At 38.6% G+C, this 22,892-nt stretch overlaps 1 protein-coding gene across 1 annotated transcript in view; it reads right to left on the bottom strand.

Annotated features, from left to right (window-relative positions):
* Positions 1 to 325: 325 nt before the first annotated feature.
* Positions 326 to 22,892, bottom strand: part of DYNC1LI1 (dynein cytoplasmic 1 light intermediate chain 1) — a 43,674-nt gene continuing 21,107 nt past the window's right edge. The window contains exons 3-13 of the mRNA XM_039461993.2: positions 20,628 to 20,744; positions 19,721 to 19,951; positions 16,176 to 16,345; positions 12,629 to 12,722; positions 9,206 to 9,341; positions 7,389 to 7,500; positions 4,830 to 4,889; positions 4,654 to 4,698; positions 3,956 to 4,076; positions 2,216 to 2,371; positions 326 to 507 (exon numbers count right to left, since the gene is read on the bottom strand). Coding sequence (XP_039317927.1) covers positions 398 to 507; positions 2,216 to 2,371; positions 3,956 to 4,076; positions 4,654 to 4,698; positions 4,830 to 4,889; positions 7,389 to 7,500; positions 9,206 to 9,341; positions 12,629 to 12,722; positions 16,176 to 16,345; positions 19,721 to 19,951; positions 20,628 to 20,744 — 1,352 coding nt within the window. The 3' untranslated portion in view covers positions 326 to 397. The remainder of the gene's footprint in view (positions 508 to 2,215; positions 2,372 to 3,955; positions 4,077 to 4,653; positions 4,699 to 4,829; positions 4,890 to 7,388; positions 7,501 to 9,205; positions 9,342 to 12,628; positions 12,723 to 16,175; positions 16,346 to 19,720; positions 19,952 to 20,627; positions 20,745 to 22,892) is intronic.

The following is a 22,892-nucleotide window of genomic DNA, read 5'->3' on the forward strand; positions in this document are numbered from 1 at the left end:
TAGTTATAACTAAAATAAGCTTAGACTTACAAGTCAGTCAAATGCCCAAACTGCATGTTTTCTGCCCTTCTCCTAAACTTTTACATGTTTTAAATAGCCTTTAGAATATGATTGATCACATGTTGTATTTCAGATCTTAAAGTTTTGAGATTTTCAAAATCAAAAATTACTTCCTTATGCAAAATGGCAATGCAAATAGCAATCCTACATAATGTAGAATAATTTTTCTTCTGTATAGCTCCTTCTAAAAAACGGGCAACCACACACACACACACAAGACATACATTTAGTCCATCTGAAGAAGCACTCCAGCTTTCTAATTCCATTTTTGAAGGAAAAGGCAGAGGCATGTTTACATTATCCCAGAAAACTGAATAAATGGCTTTATTTGGTATCTTCAAGAAGCTTCTCCTTCCGTAGGAGATGTAGGTGTTGTGGGAGAAACTGTAACTGGTTTTCGTGTGATTCTGTCTAGTTCTGCATGAACATCTAAGACAGGCTTCTGGCCTACATTGAAGAGAAAGAAAATAAACAAGATTTACATATAAGTGAAAGTATTGTTTTTACCAGTATCTCTTCATTTAAAAATTGCTAACACTTTCATTAACTTTAGCACAAGTTATATAAATGACCCTTAATTTAAAAACTTTAAGCCAGGCGCAGTGGCTCATGCCTATAATCTCAGCACTTTGGGAGGTCGAGGTGGGAGGATCATTTGAAATCAGGAATTCGAGACCAGCCGGGCCAACAGAGTGAAACCCTGTCTCTACTAAAAATACAAAAATTAGCCGAGTGTGGTGGTGCACACCTGTAATCCCAGCTACTTGGGAGGCTGGGGCAGAAGAACTGCTTGACCCCAGAGTTGGTGGTTACAGTGAGCTGAGATCACACCACTGCAACCCAGCCTAGGCAACAGAGACTCTGTCTAAAAAATAGATAAAAATAATTAAAATTTCAAGAAAAAACAAATTCCTTCATTTTAAATTATGGATCTGTTACCAAATGGAGGTAAAACTGGCACCTATCATTTAACGTCACAGAGGTTTTTTTTTTTTTTTAGGGCACGGGACAATAAGAACAGTAAAATAGAAAATACAACAAAAATTTAGCATTTGGAGAGGTCAATGAGTGGTAACAACAGATGACAATAAAAATGTGGCAAGGATATGAAGAAACTGGAAATCTCCTAACCTGCCAGTGACAATTTAAAATGGCACAGACAGCATTTGGGAAAACACTTCAGCAGTTCTTCAAAACCTTTGTTTAAACAGAGTTACTACATGACCCAGTAATTCCACTTAGGTATTTACCGAAGAGGATTACAAACTTGTATTCACACAAAATTGGATGTTCAAAGCAGCACTATATTAATATTAGTCAAAAAGCAAATGAAACTCAGATGTCTATCATCTAGTGAATGAATAAATGAAATGTGGTATAGCCATATAATAAAATATTATTCAGCAATTAAGGAATGTAGGCCAGGCACGGTGGCTCATGCCTGTAGTCCTAGCAAGCACTTTGAGAGGCTGAGGTGGGTGGATCACTTGAGGCCAGGAGTTCAAGACCAGCCTGGCCAACACGGTGAAACACTATCTCCACTAAAATTACAAAAATTGGCCATGCGTGGTAGCGGGTACCTATAACCCCAGCTACTTGGAAGGCTGAGGCACGAGACTCACTTGAACCCCGGAGGCAGAGGCTACAGTGGGCTGAGATCACACCACTGCACTACAGCCTGAGCAACAGAGCCAGACTCTGTCTCAATAAATAAATAAATAAAATACTGATACATATTACAACATGTATGACCCTCAGAAACATTTGTTAAAGACAAACATTGAGCTGGGGGTGGTGGCTCACACTTGTAATCTCGGCACTTTGGGAGGCTGAGGCGGGCAGATCACTTGAGGTTGGGAGTTCGAGACCACCCCGACCAACATGGAGAAACCCCGTCATAAAAAAAAAAAGGCCATACATTGTATAACTCCATTTCCATGAAATGTCCAGATAGGCAAATCTGTAGAGGAAAAAGATAAAGTTCAAGGTTTCTTTTGGGGAGATAAAAATGTTCTAAAATCAGATTACGGTGATAGTCTACCCAACTTTGTAAAGATACTAAAACCACAGAAGTATACACTTTACATGAGTGAACTTCATTGTATCTCAATAAAACTGTTATTTTTAAAAAGCGACTTGCTCCCATTAAGTATACCTGACTTTTTGGCAGATGGTGGTAAACCACTGCTTCCACCTCCAGCCCCACCTGCAGGGCTACCACCACTCACACCAGCGCCTCCTGGAGAGCCCGTCTTTTTACTCAATAAACTGTTGAAGAAATTTGCCAGGACACCTTCACTTGTAGCTCCAGCTATAAAAAACAAAAAAACAAAATGCTTTAGTCAAAACATAAGACTTTCCCATAAATTATTATTAATCACTTGAAATGAATAAACTTAAAAAAATGAATAAACTTAAGAAAATGAATAAACTTAAAATTTAAGAGTTTTATATTGCAAATTCAAGTCTAGTTTGATCTTTTGATGCTAATTTCTCCACTTATATATAAAACAAAATGAGTGAACTTTAAGAGTGTAAAGTACTTATTTAAAAATGAGAATGTTAATTTTAAAAGGCCAAACGTATTTTAAACAAAAGTATGTTATATACTAATATATATCTCCCATTTGAAAAGGATTCTTCAAAAATAGAATTGTTGAGAAATTGCCTCAAATATTACGAAAAGTTATAGAATCCATGCCGGGCGCGGTGGCTCAAGCCTGTAATCCCAGCACTTTGGGAGGCCGAGGCGGGTGGATCACGAGGTCAAGAGATAGAGACCATCCTGGTCAACATGGTGAAACTCCGTCTCTACTAAAAATATAAAACATTAGCTGGGCATGGTGGCGCGTGCCTGTAATCCCAGCTACTCGGGAGGCTGAGGCAGGAGAACTGCCTGAACCCAGGAGGCGGAGGTTGCGGTGAGCCGAGATCGCGCCATTGTACTCTAGCCTGGGTAACAAGAGTAAAACTCCGTCTCAAAAAAAAAAAAAAAGTTATAGAATCCTATGTGAAAACCAGTAAAGTTCCCAGAAATAAATGGGCAAAAGATAGCAATAAACAAATCACAGAAGAGAAACACAAATAGAAGGAAAATACTAGGGAAAATAACTCTTACTAGGTAATATTTAAAGCATATTAATTAGGTTATAGCAAACTCAATGTTGATGACATGCAAAGTTGAATAATCCATTTGAAAAAAATATTGTCAAAGGCATAAAAACATAAGCTCTTTGACCTACTAATCCTACTTACGACAATTATTCCTACAGAAATAACTATTATGTATATAGTTTTTTCTTTATGTTAATTGCAGATTACCTATTATAGTATAAACATGAATTTCTTCAATGATCTATCAGGAAAGTGATTAAATATAACAAAACTTTTTTTTTTTTTTTGAGACGGAGTTTCGCTCTTGTTACCCAGGCTGGAGTGCAATGGCGCGATCTCGGCTCACCACAACCTCCGCCTCCTGGGTTCAGGCAATTCTCCTGCCTCAGCCTCCTGAGTAGCTGGGATTACAGGCACGCACCACCATGCCCAGCTATTTTTTTTGTATTTTTAGTAGAGACGGGGTTTCACCATGTTGACCAGGATGGTCTCGATCTCTTGACTTTGTGATCCACCCGCCTCGGCCTCCCAAAGTGCTGGGATTACAGGCTTGAGCCACTGCGCCCGGCCAACAAAACTTTTATCATGGAAATGATAATACATCACAAATACACTGTAAAATGGTTTACAATCTAGTTAACTATGAGATTACATATCCACAGAGACAAAGCCTAGAAGGTTTGCACAAGAATGAAAATAGTTATGGTAAAAGGTGGAATTTTAGATAGATTCTTTCTACTGTAAAATGTATTGTCTGGTTATCTCCTAGAAAGAGATGTACCTTTCATGTTTGGATCAATTTTTTTTGACCCAGCAGGGATGGGTGACACGCTGGCAACATTGGATGACACAGATCTATTTGGCGTTCGAGGGGAGCCTCCTGGGACTCTTGGTGAGGCATCCTATGTAAAAATAGGAAAAGGCAATTATAAAAACCTGAAATTTTCACTGTTCTACTGGTGCTTTTACACTGCAAGCCATTGACAAAACTGTTAGCAATCCTGTCCTCATTATTAGAGAATGCCAGACAGAGGCCTATCACATTTTAGAATACGAATTTTCCCTTTCATAGAAAATAAAGAACATACTGAGTGATGATGTACAGTTATGAGTATAAGCTTGGGAGTCAGATTTGGTTTCCAATCTGGACTTGTATTCTACTAGCTTTATAATCTCAGGCAAGCCACAGTGTCCTCCCTAAGACTCCCATTTCCTCATTTGCAAAATGGGGCTAGTAACAGTCCTGACTTATAAGACGGTTGTGAGGATTTGTAAAATGACACACAAATGCCTGAGTATTGACACACAACAAACGTTACAAATAGATCTTTACACTTTTAAAATCTCACAAATTAGAGAATTCTGAATTCAAGTTTATACCAAAGCACACCTATTTGAGATATGTATATAATTAAGAAAAAAGAACTAAAACAGTATGTACTGCATTTTAACAATTTAGTTAAAATTTGTAATACTGACCACAGGCCTTCCAGCTGCAGTTGGTGGTTGCTTTGCTAAAAGGGACTGAAAAAAAAACGCAAAAGAATCCTAGTTTAGACATTCACAGCATATACCAGTGTATTTTTAAAGAAAATGCACATGAGAACAGTTTACTCATTAACCATACCAAGTCTGCTTCTGATATAATTTCATACCTGTAGCTTCATAAGAAACACTTGATCATCTTCTGCCATAATTTCTTTCTCATGTACAAACTGAAATGAGCAATGCATAAGTTTAATATATCATGCTAATGCCATTAATAAGTTATTCTCTAGATTAAACTAATTAAAAAACAGTTCAAGAATTTGAACATTTCCTATACGGTATTTATATGCACATGAGTGAGCTACCCTACCCAAGGCCTCCAGCAGAGCTGTTTGGTAACTAGCTACAATTCTTGAAATGTTCTGTATCTGTGCTGTTCAATATGACAGTCACTAGCCACCAGTGGCTACTGAGCTCTTGAAATGTGGCTACCGTAAAAGAGGAACTGAATTTTTAATTTGATTTATTTTTACATTTAAAAGCCACATAAGGCAAGTGGCTACTGTATTGAACAGCATAATCTTAGAGCCACAAGCATATTAATTATGTTTATAAATTTGCTAAAAAGCAGTTAGGGTGTTTTAAAAGGACCAGTAATATCCTAGTTAAGTGAAATGCAACTTGTCCCTTGCTTCTCTGAAATAAAAATATAATGGCTCTTCTCTAAGCTGAGTAATTAGGAAAAAGAACTGCAAAAGTCTCCTGCTTCTATTCTTGCTGTAAAACACATACCCAATCTATTTTTTTCCCAGGAGCCAGAGTGATTCTTTTAAAAGGTTAAGTCAGATTATATCACTCCTCTGCTCAAACTCTCAATTGCTTTCCATCTAACTCAGAATGAAACCAAAAGTCCTTTCGTAGCCTAATGATAAGAACCCACAATAACTCAACTCTGCCTCTCATCTCCCAGCACTCTATCCTTCCTCACAGCTCTTCCCTGCCTGTCTTCCCCATACATTTCTTCCTCAGGGCATGTGGACTTTTAGTTCCTTCTGCCTTCAGCATTCTCCCGTCTTACATCAAAGACCTTCCCACATCGTTCATAAACAGCATTCCTCAGCCCAGTCCTCTCGCTCACTCTCCCTACACCCTGCTTTATTTCTGTAGCACTTATCACTACTTGACAGATGATCTATGTATTGGTTTATTATACATATCACCCTCCTTCCCATTTAGCACTTAGAACCTAAATAGGGCCTAAAGTGATGCTCAATAAATATTTGTGGAACGAGAAAAGGAAAAGACAAAGCAGCATATCTGTTGGTAAAAGAATGGGAAATATTTTTGTTATTTCATTTTTATGTATGCATTTCTTTTCATAGACATCTAGACCAAATATCACACCAACTGATTTTTCATTTGACCTTTTCTTATTACTAACAGTAACCCACAAACAGAAGATGGATGTTTTCTGTTATGAAAGTTTAGATTCTTTTTTTTTTTTTTTTTGAGATGGAGTTTCGCTCTTGTTACCCAGGCTGGAGTGCAATGGCGCGATCTCGGCTCACCGCAACCTCCGCCTCCTGGGCTCAGGCAATTCTCCTGCCTCAGCCTCCTCAGTAGCTGGGATTACAGGCATGCACCACCACGCCCAGCTAGTTTTTTTGTATTTTTAGTAGAGACGGGGTTTCACCATGTTGACCAGGATGGTCTCGATCTTTCGACCTCGTGATCCACCCGCCTCGGCCTCCCAAAGTGCTAGGATTACAGGCTTGAGCCACCGCGCCCGGCCGAAAGTTTAGATTCTTAAAAGTCTTATATGTTAAATCAAAATTATTTTTTCTTGATATATATATCAAGATTAAAGTCAGTGAGTAAGAAGTACTACAGGTTAGGTATCTGTTAGCCAAAACACTTGGGACCAGATGTGGAAGCATTTCAGATAGCTGAATATTTATATTAATACCTATCAGTTCAGCATCCTTAATCTGAAAATCCAAAATGTTTCAATAAGCATTTTCTTCTGAGAGTCATGATGGTGCTCAAAGTGTTTCAGATTTTTGACCATTTTGGATTTTTAAATTAGGGATATTCAATTTATTTATGCAAATATTCATTTTATAGAGCTCTTCAGAAACATCTCTATCTATAGAACACTATACACTGCTTAACATGAAATCAAGACATAGGAAAGCAGTGTATCTACTGGGACCTGATTTAATAGATTGATATGGTATAGTCAAGACTAAAGCTGAATATAGAAAACTGGAAGTTCCTGGATAGCTGTGAGCTAAAGTGAGTAACTAACTGCAGAGAAGATCCAAGATCTGCCCCAATAGATAGAACCATGAGAATTATTCCAGCAATGTTTTCTTGGCTCTCGACCAAATTCTACGTTTGCAAGTTCACAGCTTCTACCTATTCAAACTCTATAAGAGCCACATATTCATTCATGCCAATCTATGATTTCCAAGGCACTATGTACTAACAAGTGCTATTATCAATATGCCAAGGACTAAGATTTAATTAGCTGAATAGCTGATTTATATTTTGCTAAAACAAATCCTTTATGTAAACTGTACATTAGAAACACACCCAAATTATACTTAGAAAGCCTCCAGATGGCAAAGGACATTCTTGCCTTCATACCTTCAATCTGAAAGTACAGACTTCCCCTCAGTTTAGTCTAAAGTCTATCTATTGAGATTATTTACTAAAATGGTTACCTTTCGAACAGGTGGTTTAGTTATGATGTCTTCAAAATTATCTTCTGCTTTTAATGTTTGAAAATTTTCATGTAATATTCCTATTTTCTTATCATTATCCCACCCTGCTGGACTAGAAAGAAATACATAGGATAAATTCTCAAGCATTTGTACAGCCATTTGTTTCATTCAGTCCAAGACCATGTAAAAGGCACATTTTTATGAAGTCAATCTGAACAATTATGGAAAACAAATTAGCTTTTTATTATGATGTCACGTTTTGCTAATTTCTACTTAAAATGAAAGCCTGGCAACACGACAAAACTCCATCTCTACAAAAAATAGAAAAGAAAAAAATTAGCTGGGTGTGCACGGTGGCATGCACCTGTAGTCCCAGCTACTTGGGAGGCTGAGACAGGAGAATTGCTTGAGCCCGGGAGGTGGAGGCTAAAGTGAGCTGAGATTAAGTCACTGTGCTGTAGGATAGGTGACGGAAGTGAGACCCTGTCCCAATATTCTTATCTTAAAAACGTCATTAGTTTTAACTTGTTGGGGGGGGCAGTAACCTACTATCTCCCAGTTTTATATAGGTACTTTTTTTTTTTTGAGACAGAGTCTTGCTCTGTTGCCCAGGTTGGAGTACAGTGGCTCAACCATGGCTCATTGCAGCCTTGGTCTCCGGGCTCAAGTGATCCTCCCACCTCAGCCTCCCAAGTAGCTGAAACCACAGGTCCATACCACCATACCTGGCTGATTTTTAAATTTTTGGTAGAGATGAGGTCTCATGATGTTGCTCAGGCTAGTCTTGAGCTCCTGAGCTCAAGCAATCCTTCCGCCTCAGCCTCCTAAAGTGCTGGGATTTTAGGCATGAGCCACTGCATGTGGACTATTCAGGTTTTTTTTTTTGAAAACAGTGCCTCATTCTGTCACCCAGGCTGGAGTGCAGTGGCGCAATTTTGGCTCACTGCTAACCTCTGCCTCCCAGGTTCAAGTAATTCTCGTGCCTCAGCCTCCAGACTAGCTGGGACCACAGGCGTGCACCACCACATACATCCCAGCTAATTTTTTTTTTTTTTTGAGACAGAGTTTCGCTCTTGTTGCCCAGGCTGGAGTGCAATGGCGCGATCTCGGCTCACCGCAACCTCCGCCTCATGGGGTCAGGCAATTCTCCTGCCTCAGCCTCCTGAGTAGCTGGGATTAGAGGCACGCACCACCACACCCAGCTAATTTTTTGTATTTTTAGTAGAGACGGGGTTTCACCATGTTGACCAGGATGGTCTCGATCTCTTGACCTCGTGATCCACCCGCCTCGGCCTCCCAAAGTGCTGGGATTACAGGCTTGAGCCACCGCGCCCGGCCAATTTTTGTATTTTTTAGTAGAGAGCGGGTTTCGCCATGTTGGCCACGCTGATCTCGAGCTCTTGACCTCAGGTGATCTGCTCGCCTTGGCTTCCCAAAATGCTAGGATTACAAGCGTGAGCCATTGTGCCTGGCCAGGTAACTTTTAAAAATCATGTCCAGATCAGAAATTTGGTCATTTATGTATCATAATCAATTAAAGAATAAGTAGATACAATGCACTAATATATGCACCCAGTAGACAATTTAGCTATAATAGTAAAACGTTTGAAAAAGGGCTGGGCCAGCAGTAAATCTAAAAGGCAACAATAGATAAATCAAGACAGGTTATACATAAAAAACAATCTAGGAACAGAGAGATGCTCACTTATTCATCATGGAAAGGTTTATTGTTCCTATCTCAAAACCGAAAATAATGATTCACCATCAAATCGTAGCAATAATACATGATAAAATTATATATTTAAGAGTCCACTTACATAAATACTGCATCCTTTTCCACAACAACAGCAGGAATCTTATAGGGAAATCCATATAGTTTCTGAACGATGTATTTATATACTAAGTCTATATTTTTGTTTTCTTTTACTGAAGTGTAAATAAGTGCTGCACCATCTGAACAATATGGTTAAAGAAAATTCTGGACAAATGTCATGGACAAATATAAAATTCCGTGTTTTCAGCTTAGCATTTATATCTATGTGCATTTTACTTTCAGAAATAACTCCAAAGGTATGTTATATGGTAATCAGAAACTTCAAAAGTTACAAGTACCTACCTTTATATAGGCTACAATGAAAGAATTTTTACATAATTAATTTAACTTAGGAAGGTAGAATTCTCATTAAGCCAAGAAGTAAAGGTAAATCTAGAAATACTGACACCACTACTACTTCTACATTTAAAGCACATGAAAGGATAATTTCTATGATTTTAACTTTCCTAATATTCATGGAGGGGATATTATGTATCAACAACTGTTTTGTTTGCCTTTTCAACAAAAATGGTGTGTAACAGTGTCTCTTTGTAGTTTTTACTGAACCCAGAAATTAAAACTTAAGGGATAAAGCTCAGGAGACTCACTGAAGAGGGCAAAAAAGACCCATTATTGAGAGGTGAGTCTGCAGGTACCAATCAGGAGGCTTTCAGCAATAACCTAAGGCAAAAGCACATTTCATGACCAAACTTGAAATAACACAGTCTCACATGAAGATGTATTAAAGCAGAGCCTAACGCTGACCTTTTATCCAAAAGACACAGTGGAAGAAAATAGTAAGACATCCATAGACAATGTGACCACTGACAGATGATGTGTTCAGAGTGGCTATCAGAAATTCTATGAGCACCCACATTCTAGCACTGGCCACTGTGTCTCCATGGGAGATGGCGACTTAGGCCAAGGGGAAATGCTGGGAGTATGTCTAACTTCTTAACTGGGATACTCATAGTTTTGGGGACGTGACTGAGGTTTATGAACCTAAAAGCAGTACTGCTAAATACAACTTACCTTGATATGAACCTTAGCATGGTAAAGACAAAAAAAAACTTAGGTAAAAGTTTAACTTTATGAACTTTGCATTAATGATCTTCTCCACAATGCAAATTAAATTATGATAATCTGGAAGATTTCTATAACCAAAAAACTTATATTACAATTAAAAATTTAATTAAATAAAGGCTGGACACAGTGGCTCACGCCTATAATCCAAGCACTTTGGGAGGCCGAGGTGCGTGGATCACTTAAGGTCAGGAGTTTGACACCAGCCTGGCCAACATGGGCGAAACCCCATCTCAACTAAAAATACAAAAATTAGCCGGGCTGCCAGGCACGGTGGCTCACATCTATAATCCGAGTACTTTGGGAGGCTAAGACCAGCGGATCACCTGAAATCTGGAGTTCGAGACCAGCCTGACCAACGTGGAGAAACCCCGTCTCTACTAAAAATACAAAAAGAAAAATTGCCGGGCGCGGTGGCTCAAGCCTGTAATCCCAGCACTTTGGGAGTCCGAGGCAGGTGGATCATGAGGTCGAGAGTTCGAGACCATCCTGGGCGACATGGTGAAACCCTGTCTCTACTAAAAATACAAAAAATTAGCTGGGCATGGTGGCTCGTGCCTGTGATCCCAGCTACTCAGGAGGCTGAGGCAAGAGAATTGCCTGAACCCAGGAGGTGGAGGTTGCGGTGAGCCGAGATCGCGCCATTGCACTCCAGCCTGGGTAACAAGAGCGAAACTCCGTCTCAAAAAAAAAAAAAAAAAAAAGAAAAATTAACCTAGCATGGTGACACATGCCTGTAATCACAGCAACTCGGGAGGCTGAGACAGAAGAAATCACTTGAACCTGGGAGGCAGAGGTTGCGGTGAGCCAAGATCGTGCCACTGCACTCCAGCCTGGGCAACAAGAACAAAACTCTATCTCAAAAAACAACAACCACCACCAAAAAAAACTAAAATGAATTAGCCGGGTCTGGTGGCAAGCACCTGTAATCCCAGCTACTCACTTGGGAGGCTAAGACATGAGAATAGCTTGAACCCAGGAGGTGGAGGTTGCAGTGAGCCAAGATCACACCATTGCACTCCAGCCTGCATGACAGAGCGAGACTACTTTTAAAAAACACAAAACAAACAACAAAAAAATTTAACAAAGACGACTTTGAACTCACTGTCAGTCACTGTAAATACGTATCTCATTATCTTGAGATGACTTCTCCCATTTTGTATTATTTTAAAATTAACTGGCTCTAACGGACTCCATTTTAGTAGAAAGCTTCCTTTCTGATGACATTTCTGTATTTACATTTTTAAGTACAGAATTAAATAAATGATTAAAGAGACTTTTTATTCTCAAATTTTCTAATCTCCAAAGATAACAAAAGAAGGCTATAGATACCTACACTACAATTACTCCCACTTTTTCTTTTTGAAGACATTATGTAGACAAGTGCCCTTTAACTCAACCAACTCAGCCATTTGTTGACATGAGAAGAGAAAGGCCCATAAAAAAGAACTTAAGGAAAAAGGGGAAAGGGAAACTCTCCGTGTCATCTTATTCAGGCTTTCTTTAAGTGGTCCTTAAATTAAATGCCCACTAATGAAAATGATTTATAAACTGCAGACATTATAAACATGTGTGTATTACTTATTACTATCTATTCCTAATATCATTTCATTACTTTTCAGACTCAAAAGCTTTGGCTGGATAACGCAGCTGCAAAATATCTGATCCAAGAGGGTTGATGAGTTTATGCTTCAGAGTATTCAAGGTGTAACCAAGTTCTCAATAGTAAAGTCTCTAAAAAGCATTCACTTATAACCTTCATTTTCTCCCTCTTTCAGCTGTAATTTTTACTCACTGGCTCACCTAATCCTTGCAATCTAGATTAACAAGACTTTCTACGATAGATTTCCCAGGAAGGTTTCTAAAGTATAGATTCTCCAGCTTCATTTGGGACATTCTAATCCACTAAGTCTTAGATAGGCAGAGCCAGATTTTGAAACCACTGTTAGGCTGTACGTGGGGAAAATAACACACTAAACAAATTAAACATGAAAACACAAAAACCAAAATATCAATCTTGCTCTACCATCCACAACCAATAAATAGCGTTATTAAATCAGATATGTTCATAACCACAGCTGAGACTTTTCCATATATAATTGATAATTATTTTTCTTAAGCATACTTTAAACACAGCAAATCAAAGTAATATACTTCAATATTTGCCTATCTCAAAACATCCAAATATAAATAACTTGGGACCTAAAATGAAATTTCCAACCAGAGACAGAAGAAGAAATGTTTACAGACTTTCTCAAGTCCATCAATTTAATTATTTTAACTTAAAAAAAAACAACACAGGTAAGGTTGTACACTTAATCAATAAATGTACTTAAAAGGATACACTGTAAACAAAACTTCCGGATATGTGACTGAATAAAATCAAAATGTTCATCTCTGTAGTCATGTTCTTTCTCCAATACACTAATAGCATCACACTGTTAAGTTAAAATAATTAAAAACAACATATTTAAAATAATCAAAATGAAATATAGTAATCTGAACAGTTCAATTCTGGATAGGGGAACATCACAAAAGTACCACGCTGGGAGGGGTGGGGAGGTTTGAAAAAAAAAAAAAGTACCACTTTGATATGGTGAATGAACAGTAGGACCAAGAATATCAAGTATTCTATGAACTTTTAATTGGAAAGACTAACAGATAATTTTATCTTATTAAAAAGCATTAACTTCTACGTTAAACATTAAATCTGGTCAGAACACCAAAGAAAAAGTTTTAGTACACAACAGAAAGAAGAATAACAAGCCTAGCTTGTACTAAATACTTACTAACTCAACTACTTACAGCCTAGAACAAAGTTTTTAAAGATCTAACATCTATTCTAGTTTTATAAAACACTTCTGCATATCCAGGGAGGCTCTACTTTTCACCATTTCTTCTTAGTTTCTGCATTTGGTAATTCACAAATGACCTTAGTTTTTTTTTCTGGTGCTTTTATTCACTCTTATTACAATCTCACCAATTATACAATAAGGAAATTATATACAAGTGATTTTTGAAATGCCGCCTGTACAATCAATAAGACAATTCTCAATTCTGCTTGCTACAGAAAAATGTTAAGAAAAATACAAAGAAGGCATGTTCAAACATCATGACATCCAAATAATTTCACTAAAACCCTTCTGAATTGCAGGTGTAAAATACAAAAATAAACATTTAATAATGGTCATTACACCTAGTATCAGTCTGGGGTCAAATCTGCTATGTAATTTTTTTGTTACATATATATGCATATATATATGCAACATAGGGATTCATATAGACACACATATACATATATATTTCATATATACACACACACACATACATAGGGGAAAAAAACCTAACAGGGTGCAGTGGTATGCGCCTGTACTGCTTTGGAGGGTGAGGCAGGAGGATTGAGCCTAGGAGTTCAAGGCTAGCTGGGCAACATATATACAGATCAGACACTCATTATATAATTATGATAAGCATTTCATTGCCCATTTCATCAAATACTGACAGTAATTTCAAATGATTAAAAATAATTATTATACTTTGACTTAATGAAACTTTTGGCAAAGCATGGTGGTTTAGTATTAAATAAAAATACTTTAACTGAAATCAAAGGACTTAAGAAACTTAAGTCTCTCTGAAATCTCCATTTCCAGAGGCTTTAAATTGATGCCATTGAACCACCATACTTCTCTCCCTTGGGAGACACACATTTCCCCATCTCCCTACACATTTTCAAAGTTCATAAACTGAAATATATCTGATGGTGTCTTAGATTTTGTAAAATACAGTAGATGATCTCTTCTGGTTTGAAAATGTTATGACTCTATGACTCATTTGATGCTGACTCCGGACCCTTTAGGCTTAACATTTTTCTTTTGGAAAATAAGACTGCTTTTCTAACACAAGCAGTGCTTTTATAAAACGGAACCAACTTCCAATAAACAGCTCTTTACCAACCAAAACAAAATATAAACAAATCACACAGAAGGATTTCAGTGTGAGATTTTAAGATAGCATTTTACAGAAAAGGTATATGTAACAATTAACTATACCAGAACCACCATTTGAAAGCAGATAGCAGACTGTAACTTAATTTAAATGCTGTCACTCCATGACTTTGTTATGAATAATTTTTGTAGTAAAGTAAAACCTAAGCTACGTTTTAAATTTTTTCATCAACTTTACTCCAACAATGAATAAATTCTTTACCCTCCTCTAATTATTATATGTGCAAGTTTTACTGATTACTAAAAAGCATTAGTAATTTCAGGTCTCAAAAGGACTTATGTGCTATGCTATCATTCTCTTAACTACTCCATGACTTACAAATGGTATGACTTACAAATGGTAAAAACACACTACTTAGGACCAAGTGGGGAGAAGATGAACTTGATCAATTAATTATTTTTAAAGGAAACTTAATTTTATTGCAAAACATATTCAGTGAAATAATCAATAATATAATTTTGATAATAGTGATCCTATCAGAACCTCTTTAAAAAAACAGAAACCCTAAGGCCAAGCACGGTGGCTCAGGCTGTAATCCCAGCACTCTGGGAGGCCAAGGCAGGTGGATCACAAGGTCATGTGTTTGAGACCAGCCTGGCCAATATGGTGAAACCCCATCTCTATTAAAACCACAACAATTAGCTGGGCGCCTCCCAGCTACTCAGGAGATTGAGGCAAGACAATCACTTGAACCTGGGAGGCAGAGGCTGAAGTAAGTGGAGATCACGCTACTACACTCCTGCCTGGGCAACAGATCGAGACTCCATCTCAAAACAAAACAAAACAAAAACCCCACAAAACAAAAACAGAAACCCTTCATAACTGCATGTCAACAATGAGTGCTGCTACGTGTTTAAAAGTTGATTTGAAGTACATAATCCTCTGATAATAGAGAATATACAAAATTTTAACGTTGAGGCTGGGCACTGTGGCTCACACCTGTAATCCCAGCACTTTGGGAGGCCAAGGCAGGTGGATCACCTGAGGGCAGGAATTCAAGACCAACCTGGCCAAGATGGTAAAACCCTGTCTCTACTAAAAATACAAAAAATTACTCAATAGCAGTGGTGGGAGCCTGTAATTCCAGCTACTGGGGAGGCTGAGGCAGGAGAATTGCTTGAACCTGGGAGGCAGAGGTTGTAGTGAGCCAAGATGGTGCCATTGCCCAGCCTGGGCAACAAGAGCAAAACTCCGCCTCAAAAAAAGAAATTTAATGTCTAAAAATAATTTTTTTTTTTTTTGGAGACGGAGTTTCGCTCTTGTTACCCAGGCTGGAGCGCAATGGTGCTATCTCGGCTCACCGCAACCTCTGCCTCCTGGGTTCAGGCAATTCTCCTGCCTCAGCCTCCTGAGAAGCTGGGATTACAGGCACGCACTACCATGCCCAGCTAATTTTTTTGTATTTTTAGTAGAGACGGGGTTTCACCATGTTGACCAGGATGCTCTCGATCTCTTGACCTTGTGATCCATCCGCCTTGGTCTCCCAAAGTGCTGGGATTACAGGAGTGAGCCACCATGCCCGGCCCGAAAAATAATTTTATATAACTCAATCAAGACAGAAAAAAATAATAATTTTATAAAAACCAATAAACTATCATTTTACCTATAATTATTTCTACTAAACTGATTAATCATACAATGACGTTCAACTGGAATTATGAAAATGAAATTAAATCCTAAGTATTTGAAATTACATTTTCTTTCAAAGAAACTATAATTAAGACCACAAAAACAACATGTTAATATCATTAAATACTTAAACTATTATTTGTTCGTTAAAAATTATCTAGGAGAACTAACGTGTTAACTCCAAAAAACCTGAAAAACAAAACAGTTGTTCAACCTCAGTGAACATAAGTAGCATAATCTCTAGGAAGCAAACTAACCTTTGTGCAAACTACTAGTACTGGAATGCCCAAGTTATGTGTAAGTGTATCCGCACCCAGAGGTAAAACTACACTGTCATCTTTGTCTTCTTGTGATGTAGTATTTCTTCTCTGGGGAGAAGCTGGGAAGTCTTCTCCTGGCTCTACATATTCTTGGAAGTCTCTAATCACTGAAAATAGAAGTAAACACAGATTAGAAATTACTTTATTTCAGCAGGTAACTTTTCTTGCCATAATCTAAAGATAAAATTTACTTGAATTTATACTTAGTCTTGTATAAGTGAAGGAACAAAAAGAGTTTGAGAAGCCTATTTCAAAGAAAATATACAAACACTGGACCCACATTAATAATTAGGAGCAGAATACTACTACTGCATGGGATGGCTCTACAAAGTAGGATTCTATCTAGACCTGGCTCAATTTATGAAATATATTTTGGTCAAGTCACAAGTAGTTTTGTCTCTCTACCTTCTCTGATACGCAAAGGCTACCGTATGGATAAAAGAAAAATAAATGTGGGAGGAAAAAAGCCCACAACTTAAAAGACAGTCTAGATGATTTTCTAATACTAACTTCCTCTCACTAAACCCTTTACTCGGTCTCTCCTTTTTTACCTAGGCTCAATCTTGGGCCATACTCATTCATTCTGTAACCCTGGCACAACTTAATGAAATATTACCAACACTGCTCAGTTTCTAGGAGTTTTTGCAAGGTTGTCAAAACGGTCCCTAAAAAATATAAAGTAAATGTGAATGTATCAAGAGACTTGAAAATGTATGCTTTGACTCAGTACTCTCCTAGGGTTTCTTAAGGGCACAATCGGTGATGCACACACATAGTTGAGTTCCATATAACTCTTTTCTTCATGTTTAAAAGCAAAACAAATCTGGAAACAAACTGTCCATAGCACAGGATTAAAATAGTATATGAGGGAAAATTATACACAACCATAAAATGTTAAGTTTTCAAAGGATATTCAACGTTGTAGGAAATAATAACATTAAAAGAGATATAAATAAAATAAGGCTAAAGTATGATTTCAGCTTAAAAATAAAAAATACTGGGAAAAATACACAAAAGTAGTCTTTCTTTTTTTTGAGACACAGTCTTGCTCTGTTACCCATGCTGGAGCGCAGTGGTGCAATCGTGGCTCACTGTAGCCTTGACCCAAGTGATCTTGCTCAGCTTCCTGAGTAGCTACAAGTATGTGTCAACACATCTGGATAATTTTTTATTTTTGTAGAGATGGTGTCTCACTATGTGGCCCAGGTCGGTCTCAAATTCTGGACTCAAGCAATCCTCTCACCTCAGCATCCAAAAGTGTTGGGATTACAGGGGTGAGCCACTGTGACTGGCTATTTTCAAGGTTTTTGTTTTCTGTTTTTGAGACGGAGTCTCACTCTGTCACCCAGGCTGGAATATAGTGGCACAATCTCAGCTCACTGCAACCTCCGCCTCCTGGGTTCAAGCGATTCTTCTGCCTCAGCCTCCCGAGTAGCTGGGACTACAGGCCCCGCCACCATGCCCAGCTAATTTTTGTATTTTCAGTAGAGATGGGGTTTCACCATATTGGCCAGGCTGGTCTTGAACTCCTGACCTTGTGATCTGCCCACCTTGGCCTCCCAAAGTGCTGGGACTACAGGTGTGAGCCACCACGCCCGGCCTATTTTCAATTCTTAAAAACAAAGAATGTACATTTATTACTTACCTAGAAGAAAATGGGTGTTTTCTCTTCAACTAACTATAAGCCAGATCTCTGGATCATGAAGACTAACTCATATGGAGGAAAAGTATTCTAAACTTACATGGGGTCAAGGAACAGGGAATCCTGAACAGCTGGACACAGTTCCTCCAGAAACACAGGGGTCTGTGTGTACCCTTAGCAGCCCTGGTGACTACAACCCTTAAGATCAGAGGCTATAATCTAACAGTGGCTTTAAAATTTTTTCATGCACCAGAATCACCCAGAGGCTTGTTGCATCACAGATTACTGTTTCCACCCTCAAGAGTTTCTAATTCAGTAGCCTGGGATAGGGAGTGAAAACGATTTCTGACATGTTCCTGGCTACACTGACACTGGTGCTGCTGGGCCAGGGAACCACAGTGAGAACTACTACTCTAGGATAAATCCGGACTTAGGGAAAGAACAACAAAAAACTCCACAGGCAATAGTAAACAGAAAATAAATAAATAAATAAAAGCATTTAGATGTCTTTTTCAATGATTTAGTGCATACACTTTAAGTTTTTACTGTTTACTTACATATAAATTCCAGTAAGCTGTCAATTTCTCTTTAAAAGTTACTGTCAGTGAATAATAACAAAGCAGCTGACTATGTATTTTCTTATGCAAAGCACAATACTGGCAAATGAAGAACTCTAAGTGACATTAAAAAATGTTACAGGCAGGTGGGCATGGTGGCTCATGCATGTAATCTCAGCAGTTTGGGAGGCTGAGGCAGGCAGCTGGCTTGAGCTCAGGAGTTCAAGATCAGCCTGGGCAACATGGCAAAACTCCATCTCTACAAAAAATTAAAAAATCAGCCAGGCATGGTGGTGCATGCCTGTAGTCCTAGCTACTCAGGAGGCTGAGGTGGGAGGATGGCTTGAGCCTGGGAGGCAGAGGTTGCAGCGAGCCAAGATTATGCCACTGAACTTCAGTCTGGGCAACAGTGTGGAACCCTGACACAAAAATTAAAAAAAAAATTTTTTTTAATGTTACTGGCTTCAAACTGTTAGAAATGACCCATATTATTTTCACAATTCCCATTAAAAAAATCTCCAATTCACATGGGCATGTATGAAATATGTACTTTGCAAATCATAAAATCATCTTAATATCTTTGTATGTATACTGTCAACATATTTCTAGGCATATTTCATTTTGACAAGGTCAGTAATATTACTAATCAAAAAAATGAAACTGCTGAAAATGAACAGCTGAAGAAAGATTCCATTTTTTCACCCTGCAAAGCTACTTTCCAAAATGTACACACACAGCCTTTTGGCAAGGAGAAAAGGCATCTCTACTAAACAGTTTACCTTTATGTCTTATGTTTCTAATTTGAAACTATATTAAAACCTAGCACACCATCTAAACTGAATTTTAAAAACAGTGGTTACAGGCTGGGCAAGGTGGTTCACACCTGTAATCCCAGCACTTTGGAAGGCTGAGATGGGTGGATCACTTGAGGTGAGGCGTGCAAGACCAGCTTGGCCAACCAACATGGTGAAACCTGATCTCTACTAAAAATACAAAAATTAGCTGGGCATGGTGCCAAGTACCTGTAATACTAGCTACTCAGGAGGCTGAGGCAGGAGAATCACTTTGAACCTGAGAGGTGGAGGAGGTTGCAGTGAGCCAAGATCGCACCACTGCACTCCAGCCTGGGCAACAGAGTAAGACTCTGTGTCCAAAAAAAAAAAAAGTAGTTATAGTATGCTTGCTTCATTAAACCTTTTTTCACAGTAAAAAATTCCTAAAGATTAAAGTTAGCTAAGACACTTTGTATTTCAAACCTACACTACTACTTCTAGACTACTTACACTTTTGTTCCATTTGTTTCATTTCTTCAGGAGGAATTTTCAGTTTGTCAACATGTTCTCTAACAACACTTGCCCATTTTTGTAAAGAATCCAAAGCAGTCCAAGGCTTTGACATGTCAACAACCAGCATAACTAGAGTATCCTTCAGAGACATGGCATCCAGCGAAAATTTAAGGAGGCCTTTGTGATACAGGTCTCCATCTAAGATCCATACATTACATCTTGTTTGATCTACAACAGACAAAAGAAAGTAACCAAGGCAACAAGATTAAGTCATTTCATCATCCAACTAACAGTATACTTGGTATCTTAGTGCATCTCCACAGAAGATGTGCTACTGGGCTTTTACAAAATTCAACTATTTAGGCCATCTACTAATTTATCTAAAGGCCTAAAATGACTTAACTATAGCATCCTCTGCTTCATATTTCTTAATTCAAAACTAGAGGATGTATAACATGTTTATATTTTTACCATGAGCAGACAGAGAAATGCATACTCAATATATTATATACAAAAATGAGAAGGCAACTGATCTACAGAAGAAAAAATAGCTGATAGATAAAAAGGCTGAGTAGATAATATTTTTATCAGAAAATGAGAAAATGAAAAAGGAATCAGCAAAATAATCACTATCTCAGGGAGGATGAGCTGAAAAACTGAGATTCTTCAAGTATGGCGGCAAAGAAGTATCTGCCCATCAGGATACCTTAAGATGTTTAAAAGCATCACAAATGAATCCCAATCCCAAATTAATAAAAGTATGCCTAAACATAGCTATTTCTTGACCAGCATGACATCATAGAACTTCCAGTAAAAAAAGACACACTAGAAAATCAAAGACCAATGTGAACAGCAGTGCACCTCAGAACACACTTCAGAAATTTATGTTACAAATGACACTCACCATCTCTGTCTTCGTCATGAACACTTAAGTACAAATATTCCAATCCTCTTCCTTTCTTATACTCCTCTATTCCCTGAATTTTTCTTATTAAGCTTGTTTTTCCAGCTCCATCTTCACCTATATAGAAAAATGGTCAAATCTTATAAATTATAATACAGATTATATAAGGACGACTTCTGATACTAAGTGAAAAACCCAACTGGAACTAGCTTCAACCAAAAGGCAATTTGATGAAATACAATGGAGCAGCTACAGTATCAAAGATGCAGACTTGGCCAGGCATGGTGGCTCACGCCTTTTATCCCTGCACTTTGGGAGGCCAAGGCAGGCTGATCATTTGAGGTGAAGCATTTGAGACCAGCCTGGCCAACATGGTGAAACCCTGTCTCTACAAAAAATACAAAAATTAGTCAGGCACGGTAGTGCTGGGGAAGCTGATGCAGGCTCCATCACGACCAGGATTCTCTCTCCCGGTCTTGTTAAATCTTGTCCTATCCACAAGGAAAATGTGGCACATATACACCATGGAACACTACACAGCCATAAAAAACAATGAGTTCATGTCCTTTGCAGGGACATGGATGACTCTGGAAACCATCATTCTCAGCAAACTACACAAGAACAGAAAATCAAACACTGCATGTTCTCACTCATAGGTGGGTGCTGAACAATGAGAACACATGGACACAGAGAGGAGAGCATCACACACTGGAGTCTGTTGCAGGGGGAATAGGGGAGGATCAGCAGGGCTATGGAGGTTGGGGAGGTTTAACACGGGGAGATATGCCAGGTATAGGTGACGGGGGGATGGAGGCAGCAAACCACATTGCCATGTATGTACCTATGCAACGATCCTGCATGTTCTGCACATGTAACCCAGAACCTAAAGTGCAATAAAATATATATTAAAAAAAAAAAAAAATCTTATCCTATCCTAATAACAAATGGCTTCCTCTATGGATAATTTTCAGGAGATGGGAAGGTAAAGCAGAACACCTTAGGTTTCAGGAATTTGCACTCTCATGTCATCCCAGTTTAATATACAAGGAACAAAAGACTTACTCTTGGCTTTCAGTCTGAAGAATCTCAGGTAAAGACACTTAATTGGCCCAGTTTCAGTTATATGTCCACCAGGGGCCAATCAAGGGGGAGGGATGGTACATCACTCAGTTCCCTGTACATCAGGACAGGGAACTGTGACCCTTACCAGAACCATGAAGCCATAATAAATATGTAGCAGGAGAGATGGGAAGAAAAGGGAAACAAATTGGGCAAGAAAAAGTGTAGGGAGTATGTACAACAGACAAAAAGTAAAAACAGATCTAAAAGTATTAATGGTGGCCAGGTGAAGTGGCTCACGCCTGTAATCCCAGTACTTTGGGAGGCCAAGGTGGGCGGATCACGAGATCAAGAGATGGAGACCACCCTGGCCAACATAGTGAAACCCTGTCTCTACCAAAATAGAAAAATTAGCTAGGCATGGTGGCATACCCCTGCAGTCCCAGCTACTAGGGATGCTGAGGCAGGAGAAGTGCTAGAATCCAGGAGGCAGAGGTTGCAGTGAGCCAAGATCATGCCACTGCACTCCAGCCTGGAGCCTGGCAACAGAGTAAGACTCTTGTCTTTAAAAAAAAAAAAAAAAAAGGCCGGGCGCGGTGGCTCAAGCCTGTAATCCCAGCACTTTGGGAGGCCGAGGCGGGTGGATCACAAGGTCAAGAGATCGAGACCAACCTTGGTCAACAAGGAGAAACCCCGTCTCTACTAAAAATACAAAAAATTAGCTGGGCATGGTGGCGCGTGCCTGTAATCCCAGCTACTCAGGAGGCTGAGACAGGAGAATTGCCTGAACCCAGGAGGTGGAGGTTGCGGTGAGCCGAGATTGCGCCATTGCACTCCAGCCTGGGTAACAAGAGCGAAACTCCGTCTCAAAAAAAAAAAAAAAGTATTAATGGCAGAAAATCATGTGATTTAAACTTAACACTAGTATTTTTTAAAAAGGTTTAAAAGTAGTCTAGCTGTTCAATGTTTTGGTGAGGGCTTTTTTACATTGCATTTAAATGCTACTTATATGTTACTATTCATGGACTTATTAGAATCTTAGTAGTAGTATCTATAGAGGTGGGGTGAGGTGGCTCATACCCGTAATCCCAGCACTTTGGGAGGCCAAAGTGGGCAGATCATGAGGTCAGGAGTTCAAGATCGGCCTAACATAGTGAAACCCCGTCTCTACTTAAAAAAATACAAAAATATGCTGGGCATAATGGC

The sequence above is a fragment of the Saimiri boliviensis genome, chromosome 9 (genome assembly GCF_048565385.1).
Source record: "Saimiri boliviensis isolate mSaiBol1 chromosome 9, mSaiBol1.pri, whole genome shotgun sequence".
NCBI classification, from domain to species: Eukaryota; Metazoa; Chordata; class Mammalia; order Primates; family Cebidae; genus Saimiri; species Saimiri boliviensis.